At 39.3% G+C, this 26,934-nt stretch overlaps 2 protein-coding genes across 5 annotated transcripts in view; one reads left to right on the top strand and one right to left on the bottom strand.

The window, feature by feature from the left end:
* The window catches only part of ANO3 (anoctamin 3), a 249,457-nt gene that overhangs the window by 181,541 nt on the left and 40,982 nt on the right, over nucleotides 1–26,934 (top strand). For all 4 annotated transcript variants that reach the window (XM_001509055.5, XM_039911456.1, XM_029060306.2 and 1 more), the window contains one exon: nucleotides 6,602–6,662. In XM_001509055.5, the coding sequence (XP_001509105.2) occupies nucleotides 6,602–6,662 (61 nt within the window). The remainder of the gene's footprint in view (nucleotides 1–6,601; nucleotides 6,663–26,934) is intronic.
* MUC15 (mucin 15, cell surface associated) lies at nucleotides 5,374–25,103 on the bottom strand. Its single transcript, XM_007658470.4, has 4 exons — nucleotides 24,773–25,103; nucleotides 15,152–15,867; nucleotides 12,826–12,975; nucleotides 5,374–8,183 (listed from the first exon to the last, which is right to left on the bottom strand). Exons 2-4 carry the CDS (start codon nucleotides 15,837–15,839, stop codon nucleotides 8,020–8,022), a joined length of 1,002 nt encoding a protein of 333 aa, XP_007656660.3. The 5' UTR covers nucleotides 15,840–15,867; nucleotides 24,773–25,103; the 3' UTR covers nucleotides 5,374–8,019.

The following is a 26,934-nucleotide window of genomic DNA, read 5'->3' on the forward strand; positions in this document are numbered from 1 at the left end:
AGGTCCTCCCTCTAGACTACAAGCTCCTTGCAGGCTGGAATTGTGTCTACCAAGTGTATTGTATTGTAACCTCCCAAGCACTTAATACAGTGCTTTGCACACAGAATAAATACCAATGATTGATTAATTGGTGAGTGTTAATGAGTGGGCAAATAAATTAGTAAGCACTCAATAAATGTGATTAGTAATAATAGTAGATGCTAGAGAGAGTTCTTTGATGGTATTTATAAAGCTAGGCATTGCAGTAAGCACTGAGGTGATACAAACTAATCAGGTTGGACAGAGTCCCTATCCCACATGGGGCTCACAGTCTTAATCCCTATTTTACAGATGAGATAACTGAGGCAAGTGACTTGTCAAGGTCACACAGTAGACAAATGGAGTAGCGGGAATTAGAACCAAGATTCTTCAGACTCCCAGGCCCATGCTAGAAACACTAGGCCATGCAGCTTCTCTGTTGGAAGGTCGGTGTAAAATGTAATGAAAAATAGAGCAGGCAAAAATAGTTGAAGGTGGGATTTTAGAAGGCATTTGAATGTGAGGAGAGCTGTGATTTGCCTGTGGAGAGAGGGATTTACAGGCTGGGGAAGCAGCATGAACAAGGGGCAGAGGTGGGAGGAACAAGAGCTAGGTACAGACAGCAAGTTTGGGAATAACAGGTGAAGAAAGGAGATAGGTTAATTGGGTCCAACTGAGACATGGAGAATGTGAGAGATTAACCTCAATTTGTCAGTTTTGCATCAAGGTTAAGAGCAAAAAAGAGTTACACTGTGGTGTCCAACTATATTTTTAGCTGTGAGATTTATACCTACCATATATGCCACATTAAATTTCTAAAACAGCACCTCCTGTCCCACCTATGTTCAAGAACTAACATCAAGTAGTTAAATAGGATGAAGAGCAATAGGGTCCTGGAATTCTGTCAGATCACTGATTTGAAGCAAAGGTTATCACACCCCACTGTCACTGGATAGTCCTATAGACTGTAAGATCATTGTGGGCAGGGAATATGTCTACCAACTCTGTTATTTGGTACTATCCCAAGCACTTAGTACAGTGCTGTGCACACAGTGAGCACTCAATAAATGCAATTGATTGATTGGACAGTCTGTGGAGAGAATGGATGACAACAGAATACTCAAACTGCTACTCTTCATTATGTGGAAATGGAATAACACTAAGTAGAGTGGGTGAGTGTAACACTTTTAAGGAGCAGTGAAACATAACCTCAGAATATGGGGCATAGCATTAGACAGTGGAGTGACAGGTCAGCTGGTCAGTATCCAGTAATTAGAAATGGGATAACATTCTTGGATAAGAAGTTTCAGTAAGATGGTGACACCAAAAGGGAGATATGGAAACAGCACATGGGTAACAAATACAACAAAGTATCAAAGGGGCAATCATGGGTACAGTAGCATATGTACAGAAGGAATCACTATTTAGTCATTCATCTTAACCAGCTCACTCATACACCTTTAACCATCTCACCCTTGGTGATGTCATCGTTGAATTCAAATGGCATGTTTTCATTCACATAGACATGGTGTATGTGGAAGTGTGTTCTTTGTAGTTACAACCATATAGATTACCCCTTGTGTCAGTCCACTGGAACTAGACCAAATGGGTTTGCAGTTTTGTAAGGTATTATTGATTCATAAGGAGTTTCCAGGTCTCTGGGCCCTGCACTGAAATGGAACAAGCCTAATTCCACAAGTTTTGAAACTCATGGAAAGATGAGCATCAGAGCAGTGTCTTAATAATAATAATAGTTATGGCATTTGTTAAGCACTTTCTGTGTGCCATGCACTGTACTAAGCCCAGAGATGGATACAAGCAAATGGGGTTGGACATAATCCTTGTCCCACATGGGGTTCATAGTCTCAATCCCCATTTTACAGATGAGGTAACTGAGGCAGAGATAAGTGAAGTGACTTGCCCAAGGTCACATAGCAAACAATGGCAGAAACAGTATTAGAACCCACAGCCTACTGATTCCCAGACCCGTGCGCTATCCACTAAGCCATGCTGCTTCTCAGTCCTTCCGCATATCATCCTGTGCTCTCACTGCTTACTTCACCCGTAACCCTGAACTCAATCCACCTGTTCCCATGGTGCTAGATCAACCCGGAGCAGCGTGGCTCAGTGGAAAGAGCCCGGGCTTGGGAGTCAAGTTCATGGGTTCGAATCCCGACTCTGCCGCTGGCCAGCTGTGTGACTTTGGGCAAGTCATTTAACTTCTCTGTGCCTCAGTTACCTCATCTGTAAATTGGGGATTAAAACTGTGAGCCCCACGTAGGACAACCTGATCACCTTGTTTCCCCCAGCGCTTAGAACAGTGCTTTGCATATAGTAAGCGCTTAACAAATACCACCATTTATATCCCAAACCCACAGGACTTGTTTTTCTTTAAAAAAAAAAAAGCTTTGCCTCATTACAGTCGTTCCATCCCTTCCTCTTCCAGGATCCCCAAATTTTTGATATGATGTCAACATAATTAGATGGGAGAAAAATATTGGAAGAGAATTTCAACTGGTTCTAATCCTCTTCCCACAGCTTTGGGTGCCTTAGAAGGCACAATTAGGAAGGGAGTTGTGCATCAAGGAAGGGACAAGCTTTAAAACAAAAAGAATTATTGCAGGTTAGAATAGATTTGGCTTATGGAGAAAGGCACCAAGTAGAAAGGAGGAAAAGAGTGGCACAGGGAGTTTTAGAAACAGAGTTTGTGCACGTGTGAAATTGTGTTTTGGGCGGTACGAGACAAGATGTACAGGGGAGCTTGGGAGGGCAGAGGTGAAAATGGGGTTGGAGGAAGGTAATTGATTAATTGTTTAAGGAAAAATGAAGATATCTGGTAGGGCCACTGTGCTAATTACTTCCACAATACTGTCATACAACTCCCTTGATCAAGAACCTATCATTATACATTACAAGCACTTAGTTCAGTGCTCTGCACATAGTAAGCGCTCAATAAATACTATTGAATGAATGAATAAAACATACCAAAAGAATCCACAAGAGGTTCCAAACAGGGATAGCTTAAGCAATTCCCTTAAATATTCAAACCCCTTCAAATGTTCTTCAACTTCAGGCTAGGGTCAAAGTTGGGATGCAGAAAGATGCAGGGAAATTTACTGGATATCTAACCAAGGGGAAAGCCCTATTTCTCCTGTCAATGGTTGTTGATGCTCCAGGATCATGATTCTAAGAGAATTCCTGTGTAGGCGTAATAGAAATGAGGGATAATTACTGGGACACTTTAAGTCAATGAAATAATCAATCAATAGTATTTATTAAAAGCTTACATCGTGCAGAGAACAGTACTAAGTGCTTGGCAGAGTATGACAGTGTTAAGAGACATGATCCCTGCCCTCAAAGAGTTTTCAATCCAGTGAGGGAGACAGACACTGAAATAAATTAAAGATAGAGAAGAAATAAAGAGTTGCACATAAATACATCAGTGGAGCATATGTACAGAGTTGCTTAGGTGACCGAATTTGCTGAAGTGGCAGAAATCTGGGAAATAATGGGAACTAGGGAAGGTCTCCTGCAGTATATGAGATTTCAGAACTTCTGTTCTTTTGTTCTGTTCTCTATCCAAATGGCTGCCACATTAATCCAAACACTTATCCTCTCCAGCCTTGATTACTGAATCAGCTTCCTTGCTGACCTTCCTGCCTCCTCCCTTTCCCAACTACAGATCATTTGCCTGGATCATTTTTCCACAGAAATATTCAGTCCAAGTTTCCCCACTCCTCAAGAACCTCCAGTGCTTGCCGATCTACCTCTGCTTCTAATAAAAACTCCTTACCATTGGCTTTAAAGTACTCACTCACCTTACCCAATCCTACCTTACCTCTCTGCTTGCCTACTACACTTAGCCTGGGAAACATGGCTTCTCTAATGCCAATCTACTCAGTGTACCTTGATCTAATTGATCTCCCTGGCAACCTCTCACCCACTTATTCCCTCCTGGCCTGGAAGGCCATCCTTCTTCATATCTAACAGCTGATCACTTTCCCTACCTTCAAAACCTTATTAAAAACACATCTCATCCAAGAGGCCTTCCCTAACTAAGCCCTCATTTCATCTTCTCTTACTCCCTTCTGTGTTGCCCACACTTGGATTTATATTCTTTATTTACCCCCTGCTCAGCCATATAGCATTTATGTACATATCTGTAATTTATTTACTTATATTAATGTCTGTCCCCTCTCTAGACTTTAAGCTTCTTGTGGACAGGGAACATGTCTACCAATTCAATTATATTATTCTCTTTCAAGCACTTAGTGCAGTGCTTTGCACACAGTAAGAATTCAATAAATGCAGTTGAATGATTGACTGACATTCTCCTCCCGACATTTTTCTATTCCTTCTCTCCCACTCCTGGAAAGAAATGGCTGCTGGCCAAAGTGATCTCCCTGGGGTCCCACTTTTCAGTGTCAACCCAGTTGCAGATATTGTCCTGTTAGAATGCAAGCTCCTTGGGCTTAGGGGATATGTCACTTCTTTATTCTGAACTTCCTAAGGCCTAGTACACAGCACTGCATCAAATGTTTTCTAAATTAATGGTATCACTGCTACTTCAACTTCTTACCTACTACTATTACTATTGCTACTATTATTACTGCTATTACTTCTACTATTACTACTGCTATTGTTAATGCTATCATTTATTAAGCACTTACTGTGTGCAGACCACTGTACTAAGTGTTGGGAAAGGATATCCAGGTGGGAAATCTGGGAGGATATCTGACATTACCATGTTTTAGATTGTCAGGCCAGAGGGCCAGGGATTGTCAGAGATTGTTTACCTCAGGCCTGACTATCTAAAACATGGTAATAATCATAATCATTGTGGTATTTTTTTTAAGCACTTGCTATGTGCCAAAACGTGTCTGCCATATGACCTTAGGCAAGTCATTTCTCCTTTCTAAGCCTCAGTTACCTCATCTGTAAAATAGGGATTAAGATTGTGAGTCCCATGTGGGGCAGGGACTTTGTCCAACCTGAATAGCTTGTATCTACCTGGCGCTTAGTACCGTGCCTGGCACATAGTAACTACTTAACAAATGCCATTAAAAAAGCAAACAAACTACTACTACTTTTACTATTACTCGATTCTGAGATTACCATGTGACAAAGCATTCTGGGGCATAGGCCTTTTGTTATGATTCTGACACATATACATAGACCATGAAAACCAATACTAGCATAACTACTTGTCCTTTTTCCAAAAATCTAATCACAGAACATTTTGCTTAACTTCCCAAAGTATCGAATGATAACCATTCACTCTGTCCACATTTAAAATAAATAACTAAATGCACCATTTTCTCAATAGCATTTTCAGGAATAAAACATTACATTAAATAGATCAACAAGCTGTCTTTATTGATTGTTTTTGAAATATGGCACAATTTAAAACTATTTTAAAATTTACATTTTTTCCTTTCAGTTTTAGTATAACTGATTTAGCTTCTCTAGTGTGACTAGAGAAAATAGCATTTTGCATTGTTGAAATGAAGAAAATGTTGCAAAAATAAGTACACATATGGATGCAAATGAAATTGATGTCTTCATTCAAATGTAGATTTTAATATTATTTCAACCCTGAAAATATATAAGGGAACATTTTGAAGAGCTCAAAGTCCAATTATTTTGAGATTGTAGAAGTTCTATTTTGGTGGAAGGTAAGGGGTAAACAGATAGAGATTACCACTGTTTTGCAATTTGATAACATGACCCCATATAACCACAAAGGCTTGAACATAAAAATAAACGTTTATGGGAATCCCCAGATTGTCTTACTATCATTTAATTATCTAGCAAAGATGTAAAATCTAAACCCTTAACCTCTTTCAATAATCAAAGACCTAATTGTTCTTTTTAAAAGAGTTGGAGACGTGTTATTGGCCTAGTGGATAGAGCATGGGACTGGGAGTCAGAAGAACGTGGATTCTAATCCTGGCTCTGCTACTTGTCTGCTGTGTGGCCTTGGGCAAGTCTCTCACTTCTCTGATCCTCAGTTACCTCATTTGTAAAATGGGAATTAAGACTGTGAACCTCCTGTCCTCTAGACTCTTGGCCCGTTGTGGGCAGGGAATGTATCTGTTTATTGTACTCTCCCAAGTGCTTAATACAGTGCTCTGCCCATAGTAAGCACTCAATAAATACAATTGAATGAATGACAGGGACTGTGTTTAATCCAATTTGCTTGTATCTACCTCAGCGCTAATACAGTGCCTGGCACATGATAAGCACTTAACAAATACCACTGACATTATTATTAGTAGTAGTAGTATTATATATGCTGTGGCCTTTCAGCCTCAGGAATTTGCATTGTTTCCTTGGACTTCCACAAGTATTGCCAGCCGGTTTTTCTGCCTCAGCCATATCCACGACAGCTGGCTTGGAAACCCTGAGTCATTTCCCAACTAGTTGGAAAATTGGGTCTCATACTGCAGCTTCGAACATTGAATTCATCAAGATAACAAGGGTGTCTCCACTTCTGGGATGTCTCGACGTCATTCTAGACATCATTTGGAATGCTCTCATTGCTTCTAAGCGTAGCACTAATCCAGTTCATTTTCCTTTTAAGGTTACTCATTTGTTTGACAATGGAGGAACTGTCTTCTTTGCAATTTTCATGGCAATATGGGGTAAGTTCCACTGGTCCTCTAAATATATTTTCCCACTGAAATTAAAGGATGTCATTTTTTAAAAAACAGGATATAATCTTCAGTAACATTTATGGAATTCTTCTCCATCTACAGCCTTAACCTTGTCCTCTCCAAACATTTGCTGTCTCTTCAGCAGATGTCACTGCTTTAGAGGTTTCATACCTCTTCTATCCCTGTAGTGTGTTAAAGTTCTGGCATGGATTTCTCCCAGAATCCCAGGTGCTTCTGAAAAAATGAAAGATGCTCCAGTCCATCTATTTATTAGGTTCCATCCTGCTTCCAAGGAATGTGATTTTTTTCATTTGGCAAACAACTTCATGGTTTGATTTCCTTTTAATCATCGTTTTATCCAGTCTTTCCAGGTTAATAGTAAAGATCCACTGAAGAATAACAGGTGTTATGCATCTGTTAAATCCTCTATAGTTTGACAAGCATGTCCTATTGGAGTTTAGTCTTTTGATATGCTAGGAAACTTAAAAGGTACAGATAAGCAATTGCTTTGGCTTATCTTCAGTCTATCAAAAATCTTGCTGGAAAAAAAGAGTCACCTTGATCCAGGTTTGTGTCTAGTCTACTTTTAATTTCTTCAGAGAAAATATTCTTCCCAGAGGATATTATTTATTTTACACTATTTCCACTGATTGCCAGGTAGTGAGTGGTTCAGTTGATGCAGGCCAGAAATGGGGTGGAATTCAAATATCCCCATTTGGCTGGCCTTCCTTTCTTAGAAACTGGAGCATCACACTGAATTATCTTCCTTTGAAAGTCCTACAGAATAGTCTGGAAAGCAAGTTGTAAATAAGATATTGAAATTGAACCCTTCCAGCTTTCATTAAAGAAAATGCCAGCCTGGCAGTTTAGTATGGTACTCTAGGGGCTTGGGTAGAGAGAGAGAGGGAGTGAGGGAGAGAGAGACAGAGGGAAAGCAGAAGTCATGTCATTGCTTTTAGCTGATGCACCATCTCTTCATAATAAGATGAGAATCTTATTTTGGTTGCATATTATTATTAAATAGGCTCCGGCTTTGATGAATTAGCATGGTATCCTGCCATTGTGGAATCCTCTGGCTCAATTTTCTCAATCATTTAAGCCTTCTAAGGAGGAACGAACTGAGTTTAATTAGAGGTTGAGAGAGAGAGCAATAACCCAGAACAGCAATGCATTGTTATAGTTGATTCTTCTATGTAATTTACCCTCTTTTTGCTAACCCTCTGCCTTATAATTTTAAAATCCTTGGCATGATGTGTGATGAACATGATGCATTTCCTTTGAGATGTATTTGAAACAAGTAAGGCACATAGGGCAATAGCTTGCAATCTGAAGCTGCTGGGAGAATTTATACTGAAGGGCGCAATGGAGGAATGTCTCCCATAGGGATACCATCACGTGCACTTCCCGGCCTGTCATGGACTCCGGCATCATCTGTTACAGCAGGATTGTAGTAACTGGATTCTCCAAAGTTCATGTCATAAGGTTCTGATGTATTATCTAACCGAAGGACTGAAATGACCAGAGAAAAAAAAATGAAGACATGAAAAGTCAGCTCAGGTTTCCTTCCAAACATAGGCAACTACCTGGTTCCCAAACTGTATATCTCAGAATTTTTATTCTCCCTTTGAACTGGGAAACAGCGCTCTTAATCCAAAATGGCTATCTTATCCACAGGGAGTATAAGCCATTTTCCATTCTTTTGGGCATCATCTGTACTGGTAACTGTGTTTAGTGGTACTACTGTCCTGTGGAGGTGATGGAAGCTTCTCTCCCTGCAAAAAAGTTCTGTTCCAAGGCAGAGGTAACCACTTTACACTGACTTGTTCTCCATGTGCACTGGGAACAGGTTCAAGAAGAAAAAGCTCAGAGTGCTTAGCATATTACTCTCATAAAGTGTGATCCAAATGACCCGGTGTTCTCACAAAAGGCACTCAAGTAGAATTAAGAAAAATATAATCAGGAACACTGCCATTTGGCATCTTTTCCCAGCAGATTGGAGGAAATGTGGCAACTATGTTTTTTCCAGTTACAAGGAGGTGTTTCACAACTTTCAATGTTTCAACTTGCTTTCTACCTTTCCAAAGTTTTAAAACATTTAGGGATTAATAAGGGGGAAATATCCACTTTCCTAGATTAAGGGAATAAAAGTATTCAAAAAAGTAGAGATGAATTTGGGTCTCTGAGTTGCCATGGATCTCAGAAGATTCCCAGCAATGAAGCCCCTCTGGAAAGTGCAGCTCTCCTGCCCATCATCCCTAATTCAGTAGCTAAAGCAGACACAGACTTCAGTAACTAAAGCAGACATACACCTAGCCCCACAAGCATGCTGCAATAGGTCGGGATGGAACTGTAAATAATTATATTGCTCCAAAGCATTGAACATTCTCTAACCCACAATCTATGAGTCTTGTGTTAACTTGGGATACCTCAAGACTTTCAGGATTCAGAGGGCTGTGAGGGGACTTCTCTAAATTATACATGATTTGTCAGAGCTGAAGACCTGTTCCAATGAATCAGTCAATCATATATGAGTGCTTTCTGTGTGCAGAGTACCATACTAAGAGATTAATAGAGTTCAATATAAAAGAGCTGGTTCCCCGCTCACAAGGAGCTTACACTGTAGACATTTTCAGGAGTCATTATGGAGAGACTGTGACAGCTCCCAGGAACCATCTGATCAATACAGATAGCTCCACTGAAGAAGCCTCTCTTGGGACTGGGGTGACTCTAGATAATTAGTCAAGCTCTTCCAGCTCCTTCCATTATCCCAAAGGGGTTTTGTAAAACCTAATGCAAATCTTCTCCTCCCCAGTGAGGAACAAGATAAACTCAGGCTACTGTAGCTATGGAAGCTCTGGGCCTAGAGCACACTTCACATTGTGTGCAAAGAGTCTCTCATTGGTTCATTCATTCAGTCATATTTATTGAGCACTTACTGTGTGCAGAGCACTGTACTAAGCACTTGGATACTACAATTCGGCAGCAGAGACAAACCCTGCCCAACAATGGGCTAAAAATGCTATGGGGCTTCCCAGGTATTTTTTTTATTTATTGAGTTTGTTAAGTGCTTACTATGTGTCAAGTTCTATGCTCTGGGGTGGACAAGTCAATAGGTGGGATACAGTCTCTGTCCCACATGGGGCTCACTGTCCAAGTGGGAGGGAGAACAGGTATTCAGTCCTCATTGAGCAGATGAAGGAACTGAAGCACTGAGAAGCTAAGTGACTTGCCCAAGATTACACAGCAAATAGTTGCCAGAGACAGGATTAGAACCCAGGTCTTATGACTCCCAGGCCCATGCTCTTTCCACAAAGGTACTCTAATTCTAATTATTCCCGGCACATTTCAGCCACTCTGCTCTTGGCCCACTCTAGTCAATTCCCAAATGATGCTGCAGTCTTCTTTCTATGGAACATCTTCAGGAAGGTTTTAGAGTTGAAGAGAGTTAAAATCTTCCCCACATGCATAAACCTACAGAGGTTTCCCTCCTCAGTTCATACTTCACATTTCTTCCTAAATGCATGGGGAAAAATTCAGTTCAGTGATTATAAATATATGTGGATCTTAGTGCACTAAATCCCAGCTAAATTTTCACTTAGATTCCTCTGGACATAGCTGATTGACCTGGGAATTACTATATAATGATTGTAAAGGAAGACATTGGTCAGTAAAAAGCCAATTATTTCTTCCAAGAGCCTAAATATCATTTCATAAAAATAATTAGGTGTCGACCTAGTTTAAGTACCATAAGCAAGGGTCTTCAGAATAAACCAACTAAGGTTTGCTCGTTCTGCTCTTCCATAAACAATTCTGTTTTGTCATTGTTATTAGCAGAGATATTTCATATAATCATTGGAGGCCCATTAATGAAACCCTCTAGGTAAAAGCAGGAAAGGTATAAAGTATTAATGAACTAAATTCTGAAAGTGTGTTTATATGATGTTAGTCATAATCTGAATTTCTCCTGTTAGAAAGGCTTAATGAAGAATATCCCCCTAGAAGTGCAGGCTATAGAGTTTATCTAGGGAGAGTTCCATGAGCAAACTTAAAAACAGTTAACATGTGGGGGATTAGGGACTGTCTCTATCTGTTACCGATTTGTACATTCCCAGCGCTTAGTACAGTGCTCTGCACATAGTAAGCGCTCAATAAATACTATTGAATGAATTAGGCGCACTCATGGTACCAACTGCCTTTTTTGTATTATTTTTCTACTAAAAATCATTCTTATTACTGAACATGCCACCATTTATTCATTCAGTAGTATTTATTGAGCACTTACTATATGCAGAGCACTGTACTAAGCGCTTGGAATGTACAAATCGGCAACATATAGAGACAGTCCCTGCCCATTGACGGGCTTACAGTCTAATCACGGGCTTACAGTCTAATCTATGTCCATTCAAAGACCATGTATATGGAATACACTCATACTTTGGGTGGTCTTGCAGTTAGTAAATTGTAAGCTCTAGACTGTTGTATTGTACTCTCTCAAGTACTTAGTACAGTGATCTGCATACAGTAAATATTCAATAAATGCCATTGATTGATTGATTGATTCATAAGTGAATAGTCCTGTAGATCTGAAGAGACAAATGTTGGGAAGTATGGTTTAATATGAGTCCACTCCCAAAATGCGATGGATACAAATGCAGTTCTTACTTTCTCCTGGCTTGTGATGAGAACAAGTTTTGTTTCATGTCCTTACTAGCTTTGCATTTATAATTTTAGCACCTGATTCAATGCTATGCATCTGTACCCTAGAGATATTCTGTAAATGCTAATGGACTATAGTAATGCCAATACTCTGCTGTAAAGGACTAGTAAGCATAGTAAACACCAAAGAGTAGGTCAAAAGCTGTTGTATAGTGGTGAAATGGGTGACAGAGGAAATGATTTAAGGATTAAGAAAATGTGGCATTTTGGGGAGACAATTATAGCTGTCAGACCAGTGTCACCTGTTGCAATCAAGAAAGGAGTGGCTTTTTCAAGCAGAAACTTTAACATGGTTTTGAGACTAAAGGCACAAAACCAGTGCTAGGCCCTGTAAACAGCAAACACATTAGTATGAGTGATCAGCTTTTGTGTACCCATGACGTTGCTGTGACTGTCATTCCCACCTCAGATGTTTCAGCCACACCCTTACCCATGGATAAAATTCAACAACAGTGATATAATCTAATACGAAGGACACTTACTTAAGTGGAATTGAATTAAACCTTTTTTTTAAAAAAATTATATTCCCCCTATTTGGAGAGCAATGTGGCCTATTAGAAAGAGCACTGACTTGGGAGTAAGAGAACTTGGGTTCTAACCCTGGGTCTGCCATTTACTTTCTGGATGGTCCTGGGCAAGTCACTCTGTGCCTTAGTTTTCTTATCTGTTTTTCTTATCTGTAAAACAGGTATTAACTGCCTTTTCTCCATCCCCATGTGGGAGAACCACAGTGTCCAACCAGATAATCTGCTCTCTACCCCAGTGCTCAGGATAGTTCTGGGGAAGCAGCATGGCTTAGTGGTTAGAGCATGGGCCTGGGAGTCAGAAGAACATGGGTTCTAATTCTGCCTCTGCCATGTGTCTGCTACGTGACCTTGGGCAAGTCACTTAACTTCTCTCGGCCTCAGTTACCTCATCTGTAAAACGGGGATTAAGAGTTTGAGCCCCATGGGGTACAGGAACTATGTCCAACATGATTAACTTGTATCTACCCTAGTATTCAGAAGAGTGCTTGGCACATAGTAAGCACTTAACAAGTTTGATAATTATTATTATTGTTATTATTATTAGGCACATAGAAAGTGTTTAGCATAACAAATACCACCATTATTGGTCTCCACTTTTGACCATGTATTTTAAAGATTGAACTTGAAAATGTAACTCATGGATTACTAGTTCAAACTTCCTATATTGTGGAGAAGGGATGTTAGGTCAATATATTTTTTAATCTTCCCTCATTGTGGGATTATTTGGGTGCACTTTACATCCTCACAGGGGATGGACAGAGATGACCTCTGGATTCCCCTTCAGACCCCTGATTGCTATGGTTGAAACATTCCAATTGGAATATATGACTAGGTCTGACTACATATTGGCAGCACTCTGTGGTTTTTTTTGTTTATTTTCGTTATTGTTGTTGTGTTTTGTTTTTTACCTGGCTCATTCCGATCATCATAAAGTCGCCGATGGGAAAAGGAATCTGGTTTCTTCCTCCCGCATATCAAATAGCCAATAAGACTAAGCAACGAAGCACCCAGAATGGCACCTAAAATTGCCCCGAACACTACTCCTGAGTTCCTAGTGTCTAGAAAAAGAAAACAGAGTACAAATGGTTTGATATGGTTTTGTAAGTCACAGAAGAAATAGCACATTTTTGAAAGGTAATGGAACACTGGATACTTTTCAATTTTGATTTTTCTTATGAGACATCTTTGTTATTTTTTCTGTAATCTAGAAATGAGATTTTATCTCCTACTAATTTCCATTTGGGCTTTTAATAACCATTTCCCAAGAATGAATTTTTTAAAATGTCTTTTTTATTTCCCACAAAAAAGAGGTTATAGCTAGTGAACCCATAAAGATGAATTGAAAAGACAAAGTTCTTTTTTCTTTATCAAGATTTAGCTAATTAGGTTATGTTTTAGGAATAGTTATATGCTGTTTAAGAATTGTAAAGAATTAGTGGTTTAATAATATTACCCCTTTTAATCTCTCTTTTGTCATCATACAGACATTCTTTTTATGAGAGAGTAGAAGAACAATGCAGTCTTGGTTTTTCAGTTTTTTCCCATGACTTTAAATTGATAGCATTGAAATACAGTATGTTGGGCAACAAAGGGAAATTAAGATACTAATTTTCAGTTGAAATTTGTATTCCCAAAGTTTGTATACAATTCATGAGACTCTAATGGGAAAGATGTTTTAAATTTGGTGTTAGCAATCTAGAAAGCTAGTGGTACATGTTGGAGGGAGTGGAGAGTTGGAAAATAGAAAGATTTACAGGAATTTAGAAAAAAACTTCTGAAATTTAAGGAAATGTAAGGAATACTTTAAAGAGAGGGAAAGCACAGTCTTTTAACTTTGGAAAAAATAAAGTTCAGTGAATTACCAGAGATGATCTCTTTGCCTTATTTGTTGATTTAAAGTCCTTATCAGTCACTCAAAGTATTTGATTTGAAAAAAAAAAATAGCCCAACTGGAGGGGAAATGACTCATTTAGCACTTGTGTTTTTAGTTTTGGCTCTCATTTTCTTCAGTGAACATATTACATCTCAATTTGGTCCCATGAAGTATTTCTTATGTTAACTTTCCAGAAAAATAATAATTCATACACAGAACACTTAGATTGCTGCAGTGCTTTCAAGGAAAGTTTCAGGTTTAAAAATGTGCATCTTCCATGCCTGCTGTTACCGTGTTACTTGGCTTCTGTTTTGCCAACTAAAATGGGGACACTGTTACAGGAAAATAGCTTAATGAAATATGGTTAGGAATTGTATGAATTTAGAGATGAAATAAGTGGAAAGTTAAACTGGTCAAAAACTCATTTAAGCTTTCATTCCCTTAATTTGACAAGGGTTGGTAGCAAGCATCATAACCCAGAAAGCAGCATCAATATTATGTTTTCTACTAGCCATGTCAGTTCTACAGTTTGGTGTTACACCCTTTCATTCCCTAGGAACATAAATTATTTTATTAATCTCATAAAATTCTGATTATTAGTTTCATACCTTAAATTATAGGTTCATAGTGATATTGAATGCATTTATTAAAAAAAAAAACTTTTCCCACACTGGTATGCCTCCACAACTATGTCCTCATCTGCAATCTCATCTTATTCCAAACTTTTTTCTTTATTCCTCACCAATTCCTTCTCTAGATACTCACCTTCAGGCTTTTTGAATCACTAGACTGTAAGGTCCTTGAGGACAGGGATCACATTTATCAAATCTGTTGTATTGTACTTTCCCAAGCACTTAGTCCATTGCTCTGAACAGAGTAAGGGTTCAATAAATGCCACTGATTGATTGATTGGCAATCCTGTGGCCTACAACTTTCAAGTATTGAGATTCTCCTAGAGTTTAAGTAATTGCCTCATAAATCAATGCTGATTGTAGCATCTTGGAAGGAGTACTGTGGTCCTTGAGACCACAGGAAGACCATAAAACACACCTATGGAATGTCCGCACAAAGAAGACAGCCAAACCTAGTAATTATTTTCCCAAAACACGTACTGCTAATAGGGAGATAGAATGGGTACTGGGAGGATTGAACACACTCATATCCATAAGTTTCTTTTTTCCTTTACTCCCATTTAAACTGTACCTCCAGATCATAAATTTCTTGCTAACACCATGCTCATTACGTGGTACCTCTCACCTACATATTATCTGTACATATTGCTTGAAATCAGGTCTCCACAAAAATGCACATTATTTGCTTTTCAGGTCCTAGAAAAGGAGTATGGTAGCTTATATATTTACCTTTTCCAGAATCTGAGGTATTTGACTGGGTTTTGGAACTGTTGGTGAAATTCAGACCAGGCTGTAGAGTTGTTGTCTCTAGACTCCCATTAAATGTAGTTGAGTTATTGATGCCAGTTGTTGACTCACTCAGCGTACTGTCAGTTGCTGTAACAACTGAAGGAATGTGAGTGGTCATTAAGATGGAACTGTTGTCAGAGGGAGTTGATGTGAAGTTGTCAGTGAAAGGGCTTGGTGATGAAGTAAAATGTCCTGTAGGCACAGTGGTATTCAAATTATCATGTGCTTTGATTGTTGTAAGTTTTCCAGGAAGAGTGGTGGTATTCGTGGTCGGTACTGAGGAAAGGCTGCTGACTGTGGTAGAGCTCAGTGGATTTGAAGAGCTAGTGTTGAAAGGGGTCCAAAATGTGCTGTCAGATTCCAGATCACTAGGCAAGTGTGATGTATGCTTTATACCATTTGGTGGTGCTGTAGAAGACATATCATAGCCACCGGTATTCACAGTGTAATTTCTTAAGTTTATACTCTCACTGGGTTTGTAGGATTCTTTTGTCTTCACCAAAGGAGGCTGTGTGTGCATAGGTGGATTAACTTCTGTACCTCTTTCCATATCATTATTTCCATCACAATTAGATAAGAGTAAACCAACAAAAATTAAAGTCAAAAGGGTTCTGGTAGAGGTCAGCATTATAAATAGTTCTATTTATGTGGAAATCCTGCAATAAATGAAGAATATTTTAATTAGTGTTAAGAAAAGCAATTGCACCATGATAAAACACATACAGATGCAGATTTCTAAAGTTAACCTAATGAAATTTAAGGAATGCAGACAAAGAATTGAAACGTCTTCAAATTATGAGACAAATCTTTAGCAACATAGGAAGGATATTTTCCACACAAAACTGTTCCCATCTATAATCTCATGCAATTATCTTTAAATAGAGAACTGGCACAAAATGGCAAGATCTCATCCTGAACTCTAAGGTCCTGAAATGTGGCAGCAGTAACAGGCAATGTGGCCATAATGATATGTGCTCAGCTAAGATGTTGAGGTCATCTAATATGAATGAATGATGAAAGGATTTCCACGACTTCCTTTCATGAAAAGATGAGCAGTGGAGCCTGACCCAGAAGGCTTTGAAAAGATTTGAAGATGTATTCTTATGGATCTGCCATTTGACAGTCCATTGAGGACAAAAGCATTGCTAAAGCCAAGGAGAATGAGCTAAGTGAAAGGTGGTTTAATCTCAAGTACATGGTCCCTGGTTAGCTGTGTGTCTCACACCTTGACATCCCCACACACCTCATATCGCATCTAAAGTGACAGGACTCATGTCCATCCGAAACTTTCAGTGGAAGACTCCATCATTATTGTTGCCAGGATTTTACTATTTGTAAAATTTGTCTTCACAGAATACCTTTTAATAATCAATTCTCTGTAATGTCCAAAATATGTTGTATATACTTCCATAAACACTGAAAATATTTTCCCTATTTTTTAAAAAATACAGTAGCTAGGTTAGACCAGTTGGGAAGAGTAACTACATATGCTCTTAGTCTATAGTTTGCTATCTTGCTATCTGATATAGTTTGCTATCTATGAGAAGCAGCGTGGCTCAGTGGAAAGAGCATGGGCTTTGGAGTCAGGGCTCATGAGTTCGAATCCCAGCTCTGCCACTTGTCGGCTGTGTGACTGTGGGCAAGTCACTTAACTTCTCTGTGCCTCAGTTCCCTCATCTGTAAAATGGGGATTAAGACTGTGAGCCCCACGTGGGACAACCTAATTCCCCTGTGTCTACCCCAGCGCTTAGAACAGTGCTCGGCACATAGTAAGCGCTTAACAAATACCAACATTATTATTATTATTATCTTTCAAGTTTCATTTTTTGTGGATCCTCCCATTGGGAACAACAGAACAACCTTAATCCTGTCAAGAACCTACATAGTGTAATTCATTATTGTGATACTCATTTGTGCAGTACGATTCGCATTCTCTCACCCAAACCGGTTGTGATCCCAACTGGGGCACAGAGTGCAAAAAGCAGCTGGGCAGGCAGGGGATCAGCACCTTGCTTTGTGTATGCAGTGGTTTTTAACAGGGAGGACATAATTACAGCCTAAATCATCCCAGCAAAGGGCCCATACTTAGCCACAGTCCCATAATCCAGTAGACAGTTGCCTTGGTAGCTGCTGTGGTTATCACCGCCCAGCTTATCCAGTTGTTTTTCAGGATTCCTGCTGGATCTGTCCTCAAGAAATGCTCTAGGTGGTTTCTTGGTCAGAAACCTTCAGAGCTGGTGGCATAGCCCCAGCAGACAGAACCAGGACTAAAACCAAGATCTCCTAATTCCCAGATCAACAGCAGGGCTATAAAATAGTCTATGGAAGTACTATTTAATCTCATCTGAAATAAAAGTTAATCCATGCCCCAGCTTTCTTAGCCCTGTCAGTCCTGCAGACAAAAGGAAGAAGCCTGAAGAGAATCCCAGCGTGCCTTCCCAATCTCCATTTATCCTAACCTTTATCCCTGTGTCTGACAGCCTCACTTCTCTGTGGCCCTCTCACCTGGTAAAATAAAGCCTATGAAGCTGCAGGAGACTTTAGATTAAGTTACCTATATTGGTTGGAGCTGTTGGCCCAGAACAGGGGTGGGGAATGATTTGAAGAACAGAACTATTTGCTATTGCAATTACTCCATCCTTGAATTGCTTCAAAATAATAATAATAATAATAATAATTGTGGTATTTGTTAAGTACTTACAGGGACTTTATTAAGTGCTGGGGTGGATATAAGCAAATCAGGTTGAATGCAGTCCCTATACTGCATGGGGCTTGCACTCTTAATCCTTGTTTTATAAATGAGGTAGCTGAGGCACAGAGAAGTGAAGTGACTCACCCCAGGCCACACAGCAAACAAGTGGTGGAGGTGGGGCCCATGACTCTCTGACTCCCAGACCCAGGCTCTATCCACTGTGCCATGCTGTTTCCTCTGTCTGTGCTCCTGAGAACAGGACCCTGGAACACTGGTTCTGAAGGCTGATTTCATCCAGCCTTTAGAAACTGTGCTACTTGTGAGAGAATGTATGCCTAGAGTTTTAAGTCTGGGGCAATTGTCCTGATTTGACCTACCTTATGGATGGACCAATTTTTCAGACTTCCATTGAAGAGAGGAAGGATCAAGTTACACTTTCACACCCCTTTTCTTACCCATTCCAGAAGATAGGCCTATTGATCTCCCCAGTTATAGTGGTAGAGCTCATATATGCAATTCCTATGTTTATTGAAAAGCTGCATCCAGCTATGATCTTTCACTTTCTATAGAATTTCAGCCATCCATTCACAAGGATTTATCACAACCTCTTGAAGTTTCTGGGGACACAGAGACTCTGGCATGCTGAGGCAGTTGTATTTTCCTATGCTTCTCTTTGTTTGAAAATGCCATGTCCACGCAGCCTGGTGGTCTAGTGGCTAGAGCACAGGACTGGGAGTCAGAATGTCATGGTTTCTAATCTCAGCTCCACCACTTGTCTCTGTGTGACCTTGAGTAAGTCACTTCACTTCTCTGGGCTTCAGTTACCTCATCTGTAAAATGGGGAGTGAGATTGTGAGCCTAAAATGGGTCAGGAACTGTGTCCACCCTGATTTGCTTATATCCACCCCAGCACTTAGAACAGTTCCTGGCACATAGTAAATGCTTAACAAATACCATAATTATTATCATTATTATGTAAAATAACTAAACTCTTCTAAATGCACCTGAGGTCATTCTATGCAACCAGGTCTTACAGTACTATGAATTAGGGAACCATACTTTTCTCAGGACTTGTCTAGCTTTATAATGGTTAGTTAGGTATAATGCTGTGTTTTCTCAATTTTTAGAGAAAGAATGATAACTTGATTGTCCCATAAGTAAGCCTTGGGGAAAACTAGGGGGAAATTGGGAACTTTGGGAGGGGGGATGAATTTTTCAGGATACAAAATTCTTGCTTAGCCACTTACCAATGTGGTGATCCCTAATCACCCATGCAGATCCTGGGAAGATGCTCATGACATCATGTGTTTCACATTAAGTATGCCAAGTGGCATAATGTCAGAGGCCCCATTTTATGAAAGTCTGTCTGAGGCCACCCAAACTTATAGCATTTATCCACCCGTACACTCACTCCAACTTAATAATTATAAAAATGATAACAATATTAATTGTTAAGTGCTTACTATGTTCCAAACAATGCTGTACACACTGGGGTAGATAGAAGTTACTCAGGTTGGACACTTCATTCATTAAATTGTATTTATTGAGCATTTACTGTGTGCAGAGCATTGTTCTAAGCGCTTGGGAAAGTACAGCATAACAATAAACAGACACATTCCTTGCCCATAATGATCTTACAGTCTAGAGGGGAGACAGTCCCTGCCCTGCCCACTCTTAATCCCCACTTCTACAGATGAGGTAACCGAGGCACAGAGAAGGCACAGAGAGACTTGTCCAAGATCACATAGCAACTGGGTTTAGAACCCAGGTCCTTCCTATTCCAGGCCCATGCTCTATCCACTAAGCCATGCTGCTTAGGAAAAGATGGATTGAAGTCTTTGAATTCCCTTCCCTGTGGCTTCTGAGCTATGGGACCCAGTGGTAGGACCCAAACAGAGAGAGGCTGGGAGCTTAAAGTAAATACAAGGCCTGCAAGTGTTGAGCACCATATTCGTAAGGTCAGGAGGCAGAGCAGCTGGAAGCCAAATTGGTCCATTCAAAGCCTAACAAGTGTCCACCCAACTTCCTGATCCTGAGTTCCAAATAGTACCTTACTGGCTGGAAGAGTTAAGGCATTTTTCCAAGTGATCATATCAATGCAGGTTATAGCTAACCAGTGAAACCTGGCCCAGGTGCTTCACATAACTTTCTGGATTTTTCAGAATCAACTGTCAATACCCATATAGCAAAGTGAATAGGCAGACACCCACTCATCTACATCGATGCCTCCCTACCCCCCACCAATCATGGAATCCTTAATTACCATATATGGCCTGTGGAGGGTAGGGGGAAATGGGAGGATCGAGGCACTTCCATATGGCACAGATCTAGGGTGTCTGCCCCTGTGGCTAACTTCCTCATCCAACTGGGGTGGCTTTACAGGGGTAGCATTGGAAAATCGTTCTCATTCTCTGAGTGGCCAGGAAAAAATGAAAAAGGAATATGTGTCAAAATCACTTTTGAGAAACTCTGCCTTGTTTTTAGGTTACCTGAGGTTCTTCATGCAAAACATCAGGAAATTGGACAGCCCATAGGGTCTCTTCAAACCCTGTTATTCTAATCATACATGCTTGTAAACATATCTCCTTATGGAAAACAAGCAGCCTCCCAATTTAAACAGCAATCTACAATGAAGGGCTTAAAAACACTAATTAATTATGTTTTTAATTTAAGAAAAAGAGGCACCCCAATCTCTCAAGGTTTGATGGAAAGATAGCAGTGCCAAATTCTGGTTACCACCCATCTATTTTGGCCTTTCAAGCAAATCAACCTCTAAGTCATCCTTTATGCATGCATTTTTGTTTAATATACTGAAACATAAATAGCTGCTACTTGTCCAACAACATTATTTCTAGGAGTCCCATTCAACAATACAAATAAGCATTTCTTTTTCCTATAAAGTGTGGCCTAATGGAAAAAACATGGGCCTGGGAGTCAGAGTACCTGGATTTTATTGCTGGCTCCTCCACTTGGCTGCTGTGTGACCTTGGGCAAGTCACTTAAGTTCTCTGAGCCTCAGGTACCTTATCTGTAAAATTCGGATGAAGACTATAACCCTATGTGGGACAGGGACTGTGTCCAGTCTGATCATCTTGCATCTACCCCAGCACTTAGAATAGTTCCTGGTGCATACTAAGTGCTTAACAATACCACTAAAAACAAACAAAAACAAACACCATTAAAAAAAAAAATCAACAAAAAAGAGCTTTTCTTGAGGCTCATGGCCTTATACTCGGATACTGGCCCAGTTCTGTTCCCCTTAATGAGAAACCATGTTGTTACTCAACAAGTAAGTTTTGTTCTTTTTTCACCTTGTCTGTAATTTTAAACTACCCAGGGAAATGACCAACTCTTCTTCTGCCTTTCAGTAGTAATTTAAAATGCATGAGTCAGTGAAACCTAAAGTGAATCAACTGCTTTTGTTATTTACCTTAACCTTACTATTTTTATCATAAGGGAATGAGAGAAAAAAAAGCAGTGGGCACCAAATATTGTTTATAATTGTTCAGGGATTAATGCATTTTATCTGTTTCTTTTACATCTAATCATCACCTCTTTTAACAAACAGTTCTAAATAGAATTCATGCTACTCTAGCTGCAGAAAAAACAAACAAAAAAACATATGATTCAGGTTCAGATTCCTTGCTTCAAAAAGAATCTAACACCTTAATTTCTGACTCACTAACCCCAGGGTTTAATATACCTATGGCCAGAGAAGCTTGTAAATTACAGTAGGATCCAACTATGAAATGTCACCAAGAAGGATAAGGGCACCATAGATTTTCTGTTCACTTGACCTCATAATCAGCAGGATGGATCCTGCTGATGGGGGCGCCCATTTGATTCAGCTCTGCTTTCAAGGAGGCATGCTGATTGTAGCAAAATGTAGGCAGGAGGAATAAAAGAGTGTTTTAAATGGGATTTTCTCAGTCTCATTGCCAGTCTGCCAGGCATCTCTACTTGTGTGCACTTCCATATTAATCCACAATTCCTACAGATTTAGTTTGCTGACTTGTGATGTGCTCCATCTGCTTCCTAACCCACAGTCAGGTGTAGAGACAGGTGAGAAGAACAAGAAAGGGAAAAGAAAAACAAGAGGAACTGTGATGGGGCTGCTACTTCTTGTGTATTTGCTGTCTTTTTCTGTCACTCTTTGGTTGACCATGGATTGCAGTTTGGAAGTGCCTCAAAATGATGGAATCCGTGAATCATTGTTAAGCATTGCAGGGCAAAAGAATCCAAAGGAAGCTGGTTCAAAAACATTTACCAGTTTCATGTTACAATGATCCTAGGAATTTAATAGTTGTGGGGTTTGTGTTCAATGAATCCTTTAGTTTGTCCAAAAGTACATGGAAATCCTTTTATTCATCTTGGAATTTAACTCTTTATTTGAATAACTTGCATTTGTTTCAAAGAACCTCATTACCACATCAGAATGTAGCCTCCTTTCTTAATTTATGATAGAGTTCAAGTGGGTTTTGTATTACTTTGGTATGGACAAATTGTTCTGAGTAATGAGGTTGAGACTATTCCAAATTCTGCCATTAAGAAAGTTGAACTTGGACTTTGAATGCTTTGGTTTCCTTTATCTGTAAAATTTCAAGTATTTGTTTTTCCTATCTATTAGTGTGCTATCCAGAGTTACCAAATTAAAGAATTCTTGTAATGTACTGCACTTTTAAAAACAGGGAATACTCCATATGCCAGATGAGGCATTCATGAAAATGAGGCCTATGGTTTTAAATAGGCTTGCTTTCTCTTGGCTTATTGAGAATCACAAACAAGAACCCCTTAGTTATCATTCAGCTCAGCTTGAAACCAAATGGAGTCGTACCAAGGACATGAGAGCCAAAAAATGTGCTCATAAATTCACTTGTAAAATGCTAAATTAGGCACTATCTCTTATGGGCCCAATGTAGTGCAATTCCTTCTTCACCCTGTCTACCAATTTTGGCTGGCCTCTTCAAGAGCATAAACAGATTACTTTACTGTGTAATGCCTAAATGATTAAAAATTTTTGACACAGCTGTGTACAAACTTCCCTTTGACTCCCAAGACCTTCTTTTGCAAGGCTCTCATCATCATCATCATTATCCTCATTATCAATGGTATTGATTGAATACTTACTCTGTGCAGAGCACTGTACTGCCCTTAGGTGAGTACAGTACAATAGATCTGACAAACACGTCCCCTGCCCACAACAAGCTTACATTCTAGAGGGGAGTATATTTTTTATAATATTCTATCTTTTCTAAATGACACCGTACAGTTTTAAGGAAGTAGGGTATCTACTAGAAATTCCCTGTACAATTAATTTTTTTAATTAGTAATTTTTCATTCCCTTCAAGATTTAGGTCTTTTCCTTTACTATTGTTTTTGTTGTTTTGGTGGAGGGGGGGTGGGTTTACACTGCTCACCTTCAGGCAGAGGTTTGGAGAGAGTAATGTCTTCAGATTAAAACACAGTATAAACTGTTCATGAAGAAAACAAGGTAAATAGAATAGACCTACTGATTCTAATAATAATAATAATGTTGGTATTTGTTAAGCGCTTACTATGTGCCGAGCACTTTTCTAAGCGCTGGGGTAGACATAGGGGAATCAGGTTGTCCCACGTGGGGCTCACAGTCTTAATCCCCATTTTACAGATGAGGGAACTGAGGCACAGAGAAGTTAAGTGACTTGCCCACAGTCACACAGCCGACAAGTGGCAGAGCTGGGATTCGAACTCATGAGCCCTGATTCCGAAGCCCGTGCTCTTTCCACTGAGCCACGCTGCTTCTCACTAAGGGACAATCTTCAAGAACAATAAAACAAGAAAATGAGAGCTTTAGGAAACTGTGAAATAAATGTTCACATGCCCCAGTTTTTTAAAAGTCATAGGAATTAGTATTCCTTTAGTATTCACTATATTTGGGGCCCTTTAATAATATTTATCTGACCCAAAAATATTCCCCAGAGATCAAAACAGTGAATATAAGGTGAACAGGAAACCAATTTCCTTTGAAAGATAGAATTACATCCTTACTGAACCATTTTAAATGAATGTTTAGTCAGGAAATTATGTGTACATTTAATAAATCTTTCCTTAAGCAGTCTTTTATAAGTTGTGATGATTTTTTATTATAAATAAATACCTTAGAAGTACAAAGTTATTTTACACAGTTGCTGTTGCTGTGCAATAAATCACTAGCTTTCTGAAAGTAAATTTGTTAATCTCTAGGCTTTTATTGTATGTGATCAGAACTAAAGAAAGTACTGTGTGTTCTTTTAACATATTAGTCTATTTTTATCCTCTTTATACAAACACTTAACCTATACAACTTTCTAATGTCTAAAAAAAAAAGTTCAGTATAGATTCTGACAGGTGTGTAATCATGTCCATGAATTATAAAAATGCGTAATACCCATTATCTTGGATACCCCCACACTTTTAGAAAATCCTCTTGAAAAAGCTTGATGAATATTTAGACATTTCCTTATTTGGTTGATTTCACCATTTTAGTTGCAAATACTTTGAAACCTTTACTAAGAATCACCTTCAGGAAACATTCTCCTTCCTTAATCAACCACTTCAATCTATTTTCAACTCAGAGGAAGGAGTTTCTGCTGCTTTTTGAGTAACATTTGAGAAAGGATTCACTGCCATGTCAGTGACAATTCCATGTAAAAGTCACGAAATTAACCCAATCAACTACCTACCCTCAGTTTATTTTATGGGAGCAATTACAACATTATTTTAGGAAATATCTGTTCAAATTAGTAAATGATTCAGAAAGTAAGTCTGGCCCAAATTCTGGTCAAGTTAAAGCAGCTGACATTTCATTTGTCGCAAGATATGGGGGAAAACAAGGACTGTAGCACACTTACCGTATGGTGTTAGAGTATCGGCACACAGGTGCTGAGGTACTGCCAGGAGTTCGTCTGGTGTGAGGTAGAGAGCCAGATGAGGTAAGTGTGACAACGTACCACAGAGCAGGACTATGCTAGAGAAACCCAATTAGGTGGGGCAGTATTTCGCTTGTGTAATGGAGCACCTGAGAACCTGACTGACCTGCTTCTCAGCTGTCAGCATTGTGATCTAACCCTTGCGGAGCACTAAGAAAGCAGGAGCATTCATAGCAAAGCAGCTAGTTGGTCGTTTCACCCCTGGGTAAATTGAGTATTTTTTCTTGATGTTGGAACAAGGGCATCCATTTCTGCACAGTATTTGGAGGTGAAATAGCTAATGAACAAAGGATAGTCAGACGTTTGTAACCTGACCTAATTTGTGAGACGTAAGGGGCATTCCCAAGTTTTCCCTTCCTAGGTGAGGAAACTAAAGTTAGTCATAGGACACCTGCTTAGTGTTGACTTGCAACACCTTGTTGCTTAAACAAATAAACAAATGTTTTCCTTTTCCATAGTGATTACTATAGCCTTAAAACAGACTAGGAATGCTGATGGAACCAGAATCCACAGTACTCCTGGGGTTATCTAAAATCTGCTTAAGTGCAGAAAGTATCTTAAGTAAAGGTCAAATGTAATTGAACTGGATTCCTTGAGAGTGCTGTGAGGAATTCATTAAGGTCAGAGAAATAGTTGTGCGGGTTTCAGGCTGACTTTCAGTTGTGTGTGCAGAAACTGATGTTTGTATGAAAATGATCATATGACCTTTAACAATCTCCAGTGTACACTGGCTCAAACAGCTTTCACTCTGCATTTTTTTTTCTATTTATTCTAGGCCGAGAGGGGTGGAAGAGTAATTTAAAAGTGTTCCAGTAATGCTTGAATAAGCACATAAGTAGAACAACATCCTGGCACTTCTACTTCGTTTTCTTTTTCAGATAAAGGGACTTGTGAAAAAAAATTGCTATCTTCTGAGATTTTGTTTCTGTATCAATATTTGTGCCTGAGAACCAAGATTTACTCAGCTATGTATTCACGGAGATCTTACTTGGATCTCACTGTGTATAAAACGAATCATTCCCAATCTGTTGATAGGAAAAAGTTATGCTACTTAAAATACTTGGGCTTGGTGTCTGTAGTAATGTAAAATAAATGTATTTGTAATTGAATGACAGAGTCATGACTGCTAAGTTAATTACCCTCATACAAGTCAATGGTCCTGACTCAGAAGTTGATTAGAAAATACAAAAAAACCCACCAAAACCTCTAAATATTATGGCATTTAGAATGCCTAATTAATGAAGTAGCAAAATCTGATTCCAATGTGTTTGCTTTGTTTTGGACATTAACCTCCTTCCCTTTGGTTAATATTTTTTTTAACCCTAGTCACCTTGAGTTTATTTTGCAGGACTAATAATAATAATAATATTGGTATTTGTTAAGCGCTTACTATGTGCAGAGCACTGTTCTAAGCGCTGGGGTAGATACAGGGTAATCAGGTTGTCCCACGTGAGGCTCACAGTTAATCCCCATTTTACAGATGAGGTAACTGAGGCACAGAGATGTTAAGTGACTTGCCCACAGTCACACAGCTGACAAGTGGCAGAGCCGGGAGTCAAACCCAAGACCTTTGACTCCGAAGCCCAGGCTCTTTCCACTGAACCACGCTGCTTCCCCCAGACTATAATGTGACTTGAATGTGTAAGACATCTCATTCACCTTGCTCAGGACCGTGTGTCACTGAATTAGTCTATAGGAAAAAAAGAGTGAAATAATTGAGGAAGGTAAAGTGAAAGCTTTAGAGAGGATCCATTGATTTTAGATAACTTATTTTTCCTAGGGAATTATGAAAAACAAGTAAAAACATAAAATCAGAGTGAACAGGATAGGCCACTTAAACCCCAGCTGCTGGACCCTAGCTGACTGAACTCATTCTAGAATATTTTTAGACATTTATACACTTAAATAGCAATGCCTTTCATCTGGGAATTTCCAGTTGCTTTTATACCCATTAATTAAATCTCTCAGCACCTTTACAAAGCAGGAAGGTATTAAGGCCAAACCTATGTGTTGATGAAATTACTGAGGCTCTGGTAAATGGCATATCCTAATGTGAAAGAAAGCATTTTCTGCTCAGACCTGTA

The sequence above is a fragment of the Ornithorhynchus anatinus genome, chromosome 3 (assembly GCF_004115215.2).
Source record: "Ornithorhynchus anatinus isolate Pmale09 chromosome 3, mOrnAna1.pri.v4, whole genome shotgun sequence".
NCBI classification, from domain to species: domain Eukaryota; kingdom Metazoa; phylum Chordata; class Mammalia; order Monotremata; family Ornithorhynchidae; genus Ornithorhynchus; species Ornithorhynchus anatinus.

Bases quoted from the DNA above. Each gene is read 5' to 3' on its own strand.
- MUC15 (XM_007658470.4), bottom strand. From the start codon at position 15,839: ATGCTGACCTCTACCAGAACCCTTTTGACTTTAATTTTTGTTGGTTTA. The intron at 12,976-15,151 runs GTAAATATATAA...TTCTTTTTCTAG, and splicing joins TACCTCAGATTCTGGAAAAG to ACACTAGGAACTCAGGAGTA. The intron at 8,184-12,825 runs GTAAAAAACAAA...TGGTCATTTCAG, and splicing joins TGATGATCGGAATGAGCCAG to TCCTTCGGTTAGATAATACA.